Source organism: Anser cygnoides, chromosome 2 (genome assembly GCF_040182565.1).
Source record: "Anser cygnoides isolate HZ-2024a breed goose chromosome 2, Taihu_goose_T2T_genome, whole genome shotgun sequence".
In the NCBI taxonomy this organism is placed as follows: domain Eukaryota; kingdom Metazoa; phylum Chordata; class Aves; order Anseriformes; family Anatidae; genus Anser; species Anser cygnoides.
Genome location: NC_089874.1, coordinates 85,228,216 through 85,241,406, shown reverse-complemented (window position 1 = coordinate 85,241,406; position 13,191 = coordinate 85,228,216). Strand labels below are relative to the sequence as shown.

General features: G+C 39.8%; 1 protein-coding gene across 6 annotated transcripts in view; it reads right to left on the bottom strand.

Moving 5' to 3' along the window:
* The window catches only part of DNAH5 (dynein axonemal heavy chain 5), a 145,882-nt gene extending 139,004 nt beyond the window's left edge, over positions 1-6,878 (bottom strand). For all 6 annotated transcript variants that reach the window (XR_007158880.2, XR_007158883.2, XR_007158882.2 and 3 more), the window contains exon 1: positions 6,492-6,878. Coding sequence is in view for 3 of the 6 variants with exons in the window: in XM_048050198.2 (XP_047906155.2) it covers positions 6,492-6,644 (153 nt within the window). In the remaining 3 variants the exon portion in view is untranslated. The remainder of the gene's footprint in view (positions 1-6,491) is intronic.
* Positions 6,879-13,191: the final 6,313 nt, after the last annotated feature.

Below are 13,191 nucleotides of genomic sequence, written 5' to 3'. Positions count from 1 at the left end.
AGCACAACACCAGAAGATGTAATACTTTATTTCCAAAGAATGTTTTGTCTCATGCCATGTGGGGTCAACAATTCAATGCTAACAGATGCTGTTGGTGTATATTTTCTAGAAAGCCATAAAACATTCCCTTTCCGCCACCTGCAGAGTTTCGGTATATTAAAAGAAGTATTTAGTTTCAAGAAAAGAAAATACTCATGATTTTTATTGCAAAGAATTGCTAATTTTCTGTGTAGCACGTAGCATTAAGTCAAGTGGCGTTTCTATCCTATTTGCTTCATATTTGGAGATAACATTCCCTCAGGCAGGCTGTAAACAGGCCAGATCAGCCTGAACAATTGTGCCTTACAGAAATGTTGCTTTTACTTTTTCATTTTCAAGACCTATCCACAGAAATCACACGTCATCTCTACAGCCAAGAGCTCAACAACGTCTTTGTTTTGGATCACATCTCTGCTCAACAACTTTATAAACATCTTACAGTCTAAAACAGCCACCTTTTGTAGCACTGAGAGTGTGAGAAAGGGTCTCCAGGACTTAACCACTGGATCACTTGTAATCATTTCTCTCTTTCATTAAGGCAGCACCAAGTCTAACAAACATTTGGGGATTCCTGGAGACAAGCTTCTGAAGCTAAAACATCTCCATTTTAGGTAAATTAAACAAGGAAATACAGATTTGGTAAAAAAATAAAACTTTTTTGCTAGTTATGACTATAAATATATTTTTTTATTTGAACAGATTAGCAATATACACATGATAAATAGAACTAACTTTCAGATTGTTGCCTTTAAATCTGGGAGGATAATACCCTCCTTTACTGATGCAGCCTATCAAGACATAATTGATGCACATTTGCCAGATTAGTGTGGAAAGCTGGACAAATTTACCATGGGTGATTTATCTCTATGTGTGGTAATATATACTTTCACAGGTGTTAATTGCTTTCTACAAGCTGCTTTGATACCCTTTTAAATGAAGACAGTGACATAGTGGTTCATATTTTGTTCTACTGCTTTTCATTAATTTTACCTGGAAGGGAATTCAGCAGCAGAAGCCTTAAAGATTCATGTCTGATTTTTTGCTAATATGCAAATCGTGTAAGATAATAAATCAATAAATAAAGCTTAATTATACTAACTTGGGATGCTTGTGAGTAGTTTAGTATTAATAACAAACTATTGAATAGCTTGTTTTCATGGAATTACCAGCCTTGTCACTAAAAATCTCACCTCTTTGTCTGGTTATCAGTGACAATCAGACTACTCGGTTCTGGCCCAGCAAGTTGCTCCGTGGCATAAGTCAATGTTAGACTTAGTTGCCAGCACTAGAAGCTCACCTGGATGCGCACAGAAGCAAGTAAATGAATTCCAGCAATGGAATTTTTACATCCCTTTTAATAAGCAATATTAACATTTTGATGTTTTTGATTACTTGTGCTGAATTCAGGCTTTTTCACCACGCAGGGTTAGCACTTCTGTACTGCAATCAAAGGCTATTACAGTTGTTCAGACACAGCTAAACTAAATTGATCTAAATCTTTTTAAAACTCCACTCACAGCTGTGCTGAGCTCACAAGAGTAACTCATGTGACCTATGGGTCACAGGAAATTCACATCTTATGCTGGAGATGTAGATGCTAGCTAAGCAGCAATCAGGACACAAATAACCTGTTCACAACATACCCATACCATTACAGATCTCAAGAAAAAGGTATTTCCATTATATCAGAAAAGGAAAGCGATTACTGTATTAGAAGCAACACATTCATGAAAACAGCCCCGTAGCTATGCTAAGCTTGGTGCTTCTTTCCAGTCCCTGGGAGGTTATTTAAACCTCCAGCTGCCCTGTGGGTCATTCACAGTATCCGAGTTTGGGACAGGTCTACCAGTCCACCTCTGGAAAGGTGGACATCAGCTAAAAAGAGAAGCTTCACAACTTTTCCACAGTAGCTCGGCAAGAGCTGTTTGTTCAGATGTATGAGCAACTCATATAAGAGCTCTGCTTGGTTTGAAAGCATTACAAGTAAAATGTCTTCCTTGTTTCCCCTCCCTTCCTTTAGTTTACTAAATACGTGTACAATTAAGAGACATTAAGTCCTTCGATATATACATTTCCAAATGTGGAAGGTGGGGGGAAAAATAAAAGTTTTTTTTATTATTATTATTTATTTAATAAGTTTATCACTTCCTTAATTAACATTTAGTTCTAAGTACACTAAGAAAGTCTTACTCATTTTGCAATCTGTACATTTGGAGTTCTCCGTTTACCACCAAATGAGATTCCATTTAATGCAACTTTTACCTATTAATTTCCCTACAACTTAAGTTTGGTAAGAATTCACTGAAATAGAATTGAAACAATTAAGGATATTTAATCAAATCTACTCAGATATTTGACTAATAACTAAAAAATATCCTCTTGATAAGTTTTAGTAATAGCAGTTATGGCACAAAAAACATACCATCCAGCCAACACAGAAGTTTTATTCATACCTGTTTTATCGCTGTTGTTCATTTGTTTCATACCTGTTTTGTTGGTTGGTTTTTTTTTATTATTATTATTATTATTTGTTGGGAGGGGAGGTTGGCTTTTTCCTCTCCAGAGAAAGAGAAAAAGAGGTAATAATCATAGCTGGGACCCATCGCTGCTCCACCTGGGTGCCCTGGGCAAAGTTTTCCCTTTTCTCTCTCTCCTTCGATTGTTTGTTTTTTACCACCACCCCCCCCCAAAAAAAAAAAAAATAATAACAAAATAAAAATTTTTTACCACTAAAATCAATATATGCCATCATCTAAAAATCATGCTAATAAATTTTTGTGGGTCTGAACTTCTTCTCTGTCTTTTGTCCCTCACCCTAAAAATTTATAGAAAACTAAGTGTGATGATTCAGTGCAGAGTTCTGTGCTTTTTGACCTGTTTTTTATTAACACACAGTTCATCACACATAAAACACATTTTTTAAAGGATACAGAAATCTGGTGAACAGAACATAATTTCTTTTTCAAACTCGTGATCTTCAGAAACATACATACGAAATCTTGGATTTCCATGCTTTTCATTTTCCTGTCTTAAAATGTGCCAAATTAACTTCATAAAAGGCAGAATGGGTGTCATCTCCCCCAAGCTGCAGGTTTACAATGTCTTTCGTATGTAAGTTATCAAACAGTGACAAAACAGAAACTGCATCCTACCCCCTCCAGCTTCCGGCACCTGGTTGCACACCAGGCTATGCTCTCATAATACCTTAACATCTGTAGCTTCCATCCTCTACCCAGCATTATCTGTTAATAAAAAACTTTTTCCTGTAGTCAAAATTTGATCATTCTTTAAATTTGCTGTGCTCACACGTGCTACGGAAAAACTCAGTATATTTTCTTTTATAAACAAGTATCCAACATGCAGAGTCTCAAGTCACGTACTTCAGTCGTAAAATACCAGCTTCTCCACTGTTCTAAGAAAAGTAAAATCATTTAAGGTACTCTAAAATCGTAAGTTAGAATATTTTTCAACCTGCCTTAACACCACTGTCAGGTTTATGGGTGCAAGGCACCAGGAGAGCATGGGAGCAGCAGGATAAAAACTGCTGCAGTATAGAGTAGAAGATACAAAACAACATGCAACATCCACAGAGGATTTATTCATTCAGGAACCTGAAGTTTCTAATAATTTTTATACTACATACTAATATACTATTTCTATGACAATACTTTAGCAATATCTTCAGCTTTTCTAGGAGTCCTGAATGCCTCTGATGTCTTTACAGAGAGCGTTTCCCTCTTTCTTCAGCCAAGTAGGAAAGACAGCTCCAGCTATCAACCAAATCTGAGTATGAATTGAGTATAAAATTGATGGCAAGCCTGTCCTCAAAAGATTTTTAGTACAATGAGTAGAGATTTGCAGACATTAAGAGGTGGGTTTTTTTATCTTGAATTTGTGATGGAGTCCCTAAGAACTCTTCTGTAATTTGGCCTGACCTTCTTTACCCTGGAAGACATGAGCAATGATAAATGCTACTGTCTGTATTTAACCTTTTGGTTCACCGTTAATCTGCTGCTCATAGCGTGCTACAATCCTCAGCCTAGGATATCTATCGTTAAACCACTGTCAAGATTACTTCACCCATCTTATTCTAATATAACAGCTTTTGCATACTGTTGCATGCTTTGATATTCAGTAATTATATCCAGTGGTTTACTGCCACCAATTAGCAAGTAGATACTTTTTATCTGATCAAAGACATCCAATCATTGCTGGGAAAACACAGAGATAAGCGAAGAAGTCAGTAATTAGTCTTTTCCTCACATCCTTCCATACAGTTTTTCTTCCCAGTTTCCACATCTAAAACCATCTCTCCTTGTGTCTCTGCATAATTCCTCAGAAAGATACAAATTATGCAGCTTTCTACCCCTGTTCATTTTGATGTACACCGATGAATATGGGATTTTTCCCATGGAACGACGTGCTAGCTAATAACCGCTGCAAGATGTGTACCTGCATTCAGTGACTTAGCAGAAGCTGAATCCACAGCACCTTCTGCATTTTGTTTGTTTCTAGGCAGAAACACTAATAAAGATTAAGGTTAGTTTCCCATCTGGGCAACCCAACACCCTCAATGGGCTTAAACATTCACCCTTATTTTCTCCTTTATTTCATTTTATTTCATCAAATCCTTTTTCCCTGTTTACACGATTTCACACCTGGTATTTAGAAATTCTTAGTGTTGTAATTTTGTTTTCCTGGAAAAGTAGAGATACTGGAGAGACATTACATACCCCCAGTTTTTATTTTACATATGTACATCACACTGGGGAAGCAGTGGGAAAAGCCCACATGGAAAGAAAGATTCTGAACATCTGAAAATTTAGGGTAGATATAAAAAGATAAGTAACAATTACGTTGGTCTATCTAATAAAATATCCCATTGAGGTCACCCTGAGGAAAATAATAACCCAATTGCTTTCTTGTCCTCGCTTGTTAAACTGCATTGCTGAAACGTTGAGGGAATCCTCCTTTATTGTGACCTTTCTTCACTCCATCCACCAAAAAACATGGGCTGCTAAATTATCAAAAATATCCTACAATTAAGAAGTTACATCACCTAGTCAATTTTTAAAGAGAGAAAGAGAGAGAGAGAGAGAGGAGAGAAACAAGACACACATACTTGCTAATAAGAGCTGATTTTCAAGCTGCACAAGAGCAAAAGTCTCCAGCCTACCAGCCCATGGAGACATTAAGTGTTAAATATAATCCAACAATATACTAAAAAAAGTAAAAACTAAAGAACGACTATTTAATCTCTTAGCCATGTATCCATGAGAACAAAAGGAAAAAGAAGCAGGCTATGATAAAATTTAATTTTTTAATAGCTCAGCTTGTTATATTTGTAGTTGTACAGAAATTTCAACTGACTTTTGGATGTGTCCTGGAAGCTACTCCAAGAAAGTATATTTATTTAACATTAAGTGAATCTAATATTTAAAATATATTCCCTTTAACATTAAGGGAATCTAATGAAATCCAACCATCCCTGGGATCTATTTGCTATACACCCTGTCTAGGAAAAGGTAATCTGGTTAACTTCCATGAATAACGAAAGACTACAATCTTTCTTGCTTTTATGTCGATTCAGAGCCCAGCCAAAACAAAGGCAAAACACACAGTTTACAAAAAAAAAAAAAAAAAAAAAAAAAAAAAGCAGCTTTGTTCAACATTAACACGTGAAAAAAGGTTTGTATAGGTAACCATGTGCTTTGACTCAACCAAGGCAGCAATGAAGCAGTTATCAGAGCAGAGCTGAGAGCAGCAGACCTGCTCAGCACACACCGCGTTACCCTTTCCATGGCAGTCCTCAAGGGCAGCCCCGGCTGCTCGGACTGCGAGGAGTACTGGAAGGAGCACCCGGGGATTTCCCTACCTCGAGTCGCATCATGACCTATTGGAATCAGCTGCCCCCGTAACTAAAACGGAAAACAATATAACTATATGTCTTCTGTTTATAAACAGAAAGGGTTTGTGAAGTTCATCGCAGAGAAAAATTGCTTCCCGTAAAAGCAACAGGCGATGATGTTACCTCCCATTACCTCCCATAATCAAAGCATACAGCTACCTCGGGAAACATAAGCAGACGGATAGTGACTGCTGAGCTGTAGGGAATGAATACGTACGTGCAGAGGAGCTCTTTATGCAGCCATAGAATCATTAGAGTTGGGAGACCTCCGAGATCCTCTGGTCCAACCATCCCCCTACCACCACCATCACCCGCTAAACCATGTCCCTAAGCACCGCGTCCAACGTCTTGCCCCACAGAAACCTTACAGGGAAAGAAGGAAAAAGAAAACCTGGCACCACAGAAGAGTCGGCCTAAAACTACCCTTCCCACAAAGCCTCCAGCCGCCACCAAGCCCCCCTCCCCACCTCGGCCTCTCGGAGGCCGCCGCCAGCGGGGCCGGGTTCCCCCCGGGTTGCTTTCGCCCCTCGGAGCCTTCCCCCACCTGGGTCTCCCTGCAGCTCTCCCCGGGGCCCACGGCCCGGCCGGGAGCCCCGCGGCGGAGCCCGGGCCCTGAGGGGGGCTGCGGGCCGGGGTCTCTCCGGGAGGCAGCGGGTGAAGCCCCCGGGCCCTGCCGCGGGCCCTGCGGCGCCGCCATCAGCGGGCGCCGCCGTCCCGACCCGCCGCCGTTGCCATGGCGAGGAGAGGGCCCTGCAAAGGCGACGGGGGCAGCCGTGGTGGCGGGGGGGTCGCTGAAGGATCCTGGTCTTCTCGCAGCTTGTCTTCGGGGACTCCCGAAAGTTGGGTGTTTCTGCAGCCCTCCCTTGCTGAGGGAGGCAGGAGGCTGAGGAAAGGAAGGAGAACTCGACAGATAAAAGCTTCAGAGGCTGCCGTGGCAAAATGGCAATGAAATTTAAGACGTTTGGATGCTGCCGGTGAACATAATACTGCCTTCTGCCAACTGGATAACGCAGTGCGGGGCGCCCTCTTAAATGAGCAGAGAATCTTGTTAGCAGCGCTCCTTGCTCCCAGAACCTGACAGAGGAAACGAAGCTCTGTCTGACACCCTGTTACACATCCAGCAATCACTGATCCGCAAACCAAACCCCAAATGTATTCATAAACAAGATGTCACCAAGGAGATCTCCATCTCTTAACCTCTTGACAGGAGAAAGAAGTGAGGGTGATACTCACACTGTAGAAAACGGTTACAGGACATACACAAAAGTACCAAAAGCTCTCTAAGATTAAATATGCATGAAGGGCAGACTAAATATGTGTGACTTGGCACTGAGGCGTCAGCAGCTTTTGCTCACCTGGAATCTACGTCAATACATTCACAAGAACATGAACGATAAAAACTAGGAGTAAGGCACAGATTCTGGATTTAAAATAATAATGATAATAAATTCTTTGTGGAATTAGCTCCTGATAAGCTTTCAGTGGAAACGTGCATAACACAGGGCTGCAGCAAACCTGCAGAAACTCCAGGTCTTGGCCCAACAATTCCTAAACATTTCCTAACATCAGTGTCCCAACAATTCTTAAACATTCCCTAACAGGACATTTCGGCCTGCTCTTAAAAACCTCAAGAAGTCAGGGACTACACCCCCACACACCCCCCACACCCTCCAGGGAGCATAGCCTGTTTCTCATTTTATCTGTTTCAATATTTTTTTAAAATAATATAAATTACTCCTTTGTAGTAAGTGGACTTTTAGTCACCTTTCCTTTGGTGGTTTGGCAGAAAATACAACCTTCCTAATCATAATATTTAGTGTATTTGTTGTGAGTTAGCCCTGGTAGACAGCTAAACCCCACACAGCTGTCCCCTCACTTCCTCCCAGTGGGAAATGTTGTTTTCTCCTTCAATTTTTTCTCCTAGAAAGAAGCTAATTGCTAATTGTTTCAGCCAAGAGCTAATTATTTCAGCATCTCTTTGGAATTTATAAATTCTATTCTTCATGATTTTCCAGTTTGTCAGTATTGTTGCCGAAATGTGACATGTGAAGAGTGTCCTTAGAAGCCACGGAGAAGTAAGAAAAGCTTTCTACTAACAGTTTAAATATAACCTTTTAAAACACTGCCACACAGTATCTATTCTTTTAACTTTGCATTGTTTCCATATTCACATTGACAGCTGCAAGATCTCACGTCATTTTCTGATACACTTTTGTGTATCCACATTTTTTCCATTTTATGCTTACTGATTTTTACTTTTTTTTTCCTTTCTAGAGTACTTCAGATTACTTTACTGAATTTCAGAGATTTTCTTTCATGCTCTGTTTCTTTTCTTTCATGCTCTGCTTCTTTAACAAAAACTATTTTGAGTTTCATTCCCATCCTCTGATCCACATCTGGATTAGCTCTCCCAGTTTGGTACTGCATGCGAACATACATTCTCCATTCCCTTATGAGCTATGTCCTAGAAAGTCAGGGTCCTGTAAGACTGACTTTCATATGATACCTTCCCAGAGTTTCTTGGAAAATAATTTATGGCCTGTCTTTTAACACAGTCTTTCTAACAGCTGCTGACCTCCATCATAGTAAATTAAACTAGATCACGTCTGTCTTGTTCCTTTAAAAATATATAAATAATATATATATATCAAAAGATTTGTGTTGGGAACTTCACTACAAATTACGGATGTGTTAGATGTATTAGTTGCCGCTAGGTGAATACATGCCTGTCAAGCAGCTGAACTATCAAGGAAGGTAATTGGATTGATCTGAGACAGATTCTTTGTGAAAAATCCGTGTTGTACATTTTCTTTCCCCTTCTTGTCCCCTGAACCGCTAGGAAATGATAGCGTAATGATTTGTTGTAGTAATCTTGAGAATTCTTCTTCCCCTATTTCTAAAAGAAAGTTACTGTGTCTGATATTTTTATGTCCCTGAGACTCTACACATCATCATCATGAGTACTACTCAAAAAAAAAAAAAAAAAAAGACAAACAAAAAAACCTGATATCTTGTTTGGAAGATTGTTCTCAGTATTCAAAGGTATATTTCATTTCCTGTTTTCCTGAGTAGCTCTAAATTATATCAGTATTTCACAATATTTCTTTAATCTGATTCTTTCCTATGCTGGCTGTATCCATACATACCTCTTTTTATTATTTATTAAGAAAAGGGCACTAGGCATTGTTGTCTTCCCTAGGCCACCCACTATTTGTTTACTAGATCCTTTGCTCATTCTGTATCACTCCTTTTTGATTTTATCCTTCCACATACAGTTTGCTTATTATAAACATCTCTGTATTATGCACTCCTCCTTAGCACTAGTATTCTCCATGTGATTATTTTTTAACTCTCAGGACAAATATATCTTATCACAGTCTCCTCACTGAGATTCCAATAGCAATAAGGGTACTGAAGGTGCTGCTGTCACACAGAATCATGGAATGGTTGAAGCTGGAATGGACCTCTGGATATTGTCTAGTCCAAAGCCCTGCTCTGAGCAGGTCAACCAGAACAGGTTGCCCAGGACCATGTCCAGCTGAGTCTTTAATATCTCTATTGATGGAGACTTCACAACACCTCTGAGCAACCTGTTCCACTGTTTGGCCACCCTCCTAGTAGTTTTTTTTCCTATACTTTAGCAGAAGTTTCTGTATTTCAATTTGTGCCCATTGCCTTTTGTCCTGTCACTCGGCACCACTGAAAAGAGCCTGGCTTTGTCTTGTTTGTACTCTTCCTTCAGGTATCTATATATGTTGATAGGATCCCTCTGAACCTTCCCTTCTCCAGGCTGAGCAGTGGCCACTCTCCCAGTCTCTCCTGGTATGAAAGGTGCTCCAGTCCATTAATCATCTTCGTGGCCTTTGCTGCACTTGTTCCACCGTGTCATTGTGCCTCTTGCAAAAGGGAACCAAGAAATGGACACACAACTCCAGATGTGGTCTCACTAGGGGTGAGTAGAAAGGAAGGGTCACGTCCCTTGACCTGCTGGGGACACTCTTCCCAATGCAGCCTGTGATGCAGTCAGTCTTCTTTGCTGCAAGAGCACACCGATGGCTCATGTTCAACTTCTCCACCAGGACCCACAGGTCCTTCTCTTCAAAGTTGCTTCTAGTCGGTCAGTCCCTGGACTGTACATGGTGTTACTCCTCTCCAGATGCAGAACTTGGTATAGCCTTCTGTTGAACTTCAGCAGATTCCTGTTGGACCACATCTCCAGCTTGCCAAAGCCCCCCTGAATGGGCACAGCCATCTGGTGTATCACTCCACCCAGTGTTGTATCAGCTACACACTCACGGAAGGTGAGTATGTCATAGCAAAATCAATACAAACATCCACTACTCTCCCCTCATCCAGAAAACTAGTCATGTCATTGTAGATGCATTCCAGGCTGTATAAGAACAACGTTGGTTCTTATAAAACAGAAATCTGTTCTACTGAGATAGTTACTAATACAAGTTTCTATAACTGAAGATTATTGTGCATGTTTTAGATATTAGCATTGTAAAAATCGAAGTGTTTTCTCTTCCAATTTAATTTCTAGGAAAAACAGCATTCCAGCTCTTGCTTTACTAATGCTGGGATGAATGAAAGCTTTATTCACATGTCATACTCTTGCTTGGGTGTCTAAATAAACTCAGGAGAGCTTGTGACATATTCAAATCACTGTCAAGCATTTAAGATATTCAAGATTTTCAAATCTTATTCTGTTTTCCATTAACACCCTTTTACTTGAATACAGTACAGCAAAAAAAGAACAGACTGCTTTGGTCACTTCCATCTGAACCCCTGAAGTAATGATAGTTAATTTGAATAATCCCAGTTTTTATATGTTTACCTAGAACAGCCACTAGAGGGGGAGATAATCCCAAACACTCGAACACATCTAATCCTAGCTAGAAGATGCTCTACATTTGAGTCTACTTTTTAACAATCACCATGACCATAAATCCAAAATCTACTTTTTTTTTGTACAGTAAAAGTGTTCAGTTGCAATGGCTGCTTTTCTCTTCATGAACTGTGACCATGAAAAAAAAATGCAGTGATTTTTTAATGATTATAGCAATACTACCCACTTTTCCATCTCTACCTGTGTCAATCAGATCAGAGTATTTCTATAGCAGCTGTTAGCCCACAGGAGCAAAGGTAAGGAAGTCTTAACTGTGTCATAAATAAATCAAAACCAATGGTTCTCCATAGAAGGGCAACTTTGTAACTATCCACATCTCTGACGTTAATGAACTTAATCAAGCACAATATAGCTATGACAAAATATTTGCCTCAAATAGACACGGTCCCATTTGACTATGTGAGGAATCATTATATATTTTGTTGTAATTTTTTAGGCAAATTTGTAAGATAGACATGAAAAGGTATGTTGTTTTTGTTCCTGAAAGGCAAGCAGTCAAGAAAAAACAAGGAAGATGTGCCCTAGCGGAGTCCTGTGCATCCGCATGCCATTCTGGGCATGCCAGGAGTTCCCTGGTCTCACTTGCTCCTCCATCAATCAAGGCAGGGAAATGGCAGGCCTGACTGCAGAGGCTGAATGCCCACCTCAGTGATGATCACAACTGAGGTGACAAAACAATAGAACGTTTTGTCTTTTAGCATCGAATATGAGTGGCCAGGACGAACCACAGACTGAACTGTTATTATTTATTCATTATTTTTTGACTGGATGGTGTAAACACATGGAACTTTTCTATGGTCTACCTGAAGATAAACCAGTAATTTACTGATGGATGAATATTATTAAATAGTATATATAGAGAAGTGTACATATATAAAAATATATTCCCTTGGGTATGACAGTCAGGTAGCAAAAATTAGCATACATTTATTTCTCAGAGGAGGAAAAATAAATGTTGAGGAAAATGACAACTAGACCAAGACAGGAGGTCTAAGCAGTAAGCATAACGAGAAATTGTAATTAAGAAATGGATGGAAAGGACAAGAGCTGGCAACTGGAAATTGCCACAGGTGTTATGGTCAGTCTCGGAAACAGACAGGATTTTTTTGATGAAGAATGTTTGGGCTTGCAGGCAGATAAATAACTCATGATATATAGTTGAAGAAGAGAAAGGAAAACTACCCCATTGTTGGAGTTATAAATCTGATCTCTTTTTTCGAAAGCAACTAATGAAAAATGCATTCCAGTTTTCTGAAGGCAGAAGATCAAGTGAATTACTTTACCGTACCCTTAGGAAATGGGGGTGTGTGAACTGTGCTGGGTAAACACACAAATTCAATATGGTAGAAGCACCAGGAGCATGGATAACAATTTAGAGCAGCAGCAGTGCCATGAGGGTATGCTCTCCTGGCTCTCCCTACCGGTTCTCTGAAAAGGAGGGCCCAGCAGCTGGAGCAAGGAGATGTTGTAGAGCAATGGGAGCAGCGGAGAAGTGTTTGAAGAACTGATCCAAAAGTGTTCGTGCTGAGAAAGGCGAGAGGAAGCCCTGAAATCAAAGTGTTGTTCCTGAGGGGTGGAGGGCCTTTTCTTTAGGAAAACTGGCGGGTAGCAGGAATGGTTAGTGTTACAGTAGGTAGCATGGATATCATGGGAGGATATAAGAGTCTGAATGTGATCGCTTTCCTTTCCAGTTGCTAAAGAAAGCCTCTGAAAAAAAAAAATAAATATATCACATTTTAACAAAGGAAAAAATATGTAAATATCTTCATGGTTGTGACCATACCAACAAATCCCATGACTAACATTTCAGCCCTTCATTGCCAAGAAAGATCACACTAGAGAAGAGTACAAGAAAAGTCAACAAAGCGAAGAGGACAAAGTTCTGGTTAGAGTGAAAATCAAGAAACTCTCAGGAAGTTAGAATTTAACTGGAGGTATTTCATGTAAAGTCACAGGAGGGAGGGAGTTTAACGATTCAGATTGCTTTTGAAAAACAAAACTGAGCAACTGTGCTCCTAATTTACCTGGTGTTTTAGAGCACTTTTGCCTTGCAACCTCTTTAAAGAGCTTGTCAAGACCTCCGTAGAAAGTAGATAAAAAAATAATTATATTGTTAGGCACAGTTAAAGAGCTAGCTTGGCAGAGAGCAATTGTGTAAAATGAGAGTTTGGGCTAGAGAAATCTGAAGAGCTGTGTGCCACAGAGACCAGTAACAACTGGGAGTGACTTCATTCCTCACATACACATCTTTGGCCAGGGTGAAGGAATATGGCCATAAGGGAGTGGAATCTGCTCATGACACATAACTGGGCAGAGATTCAACGCAAGGGAAAAG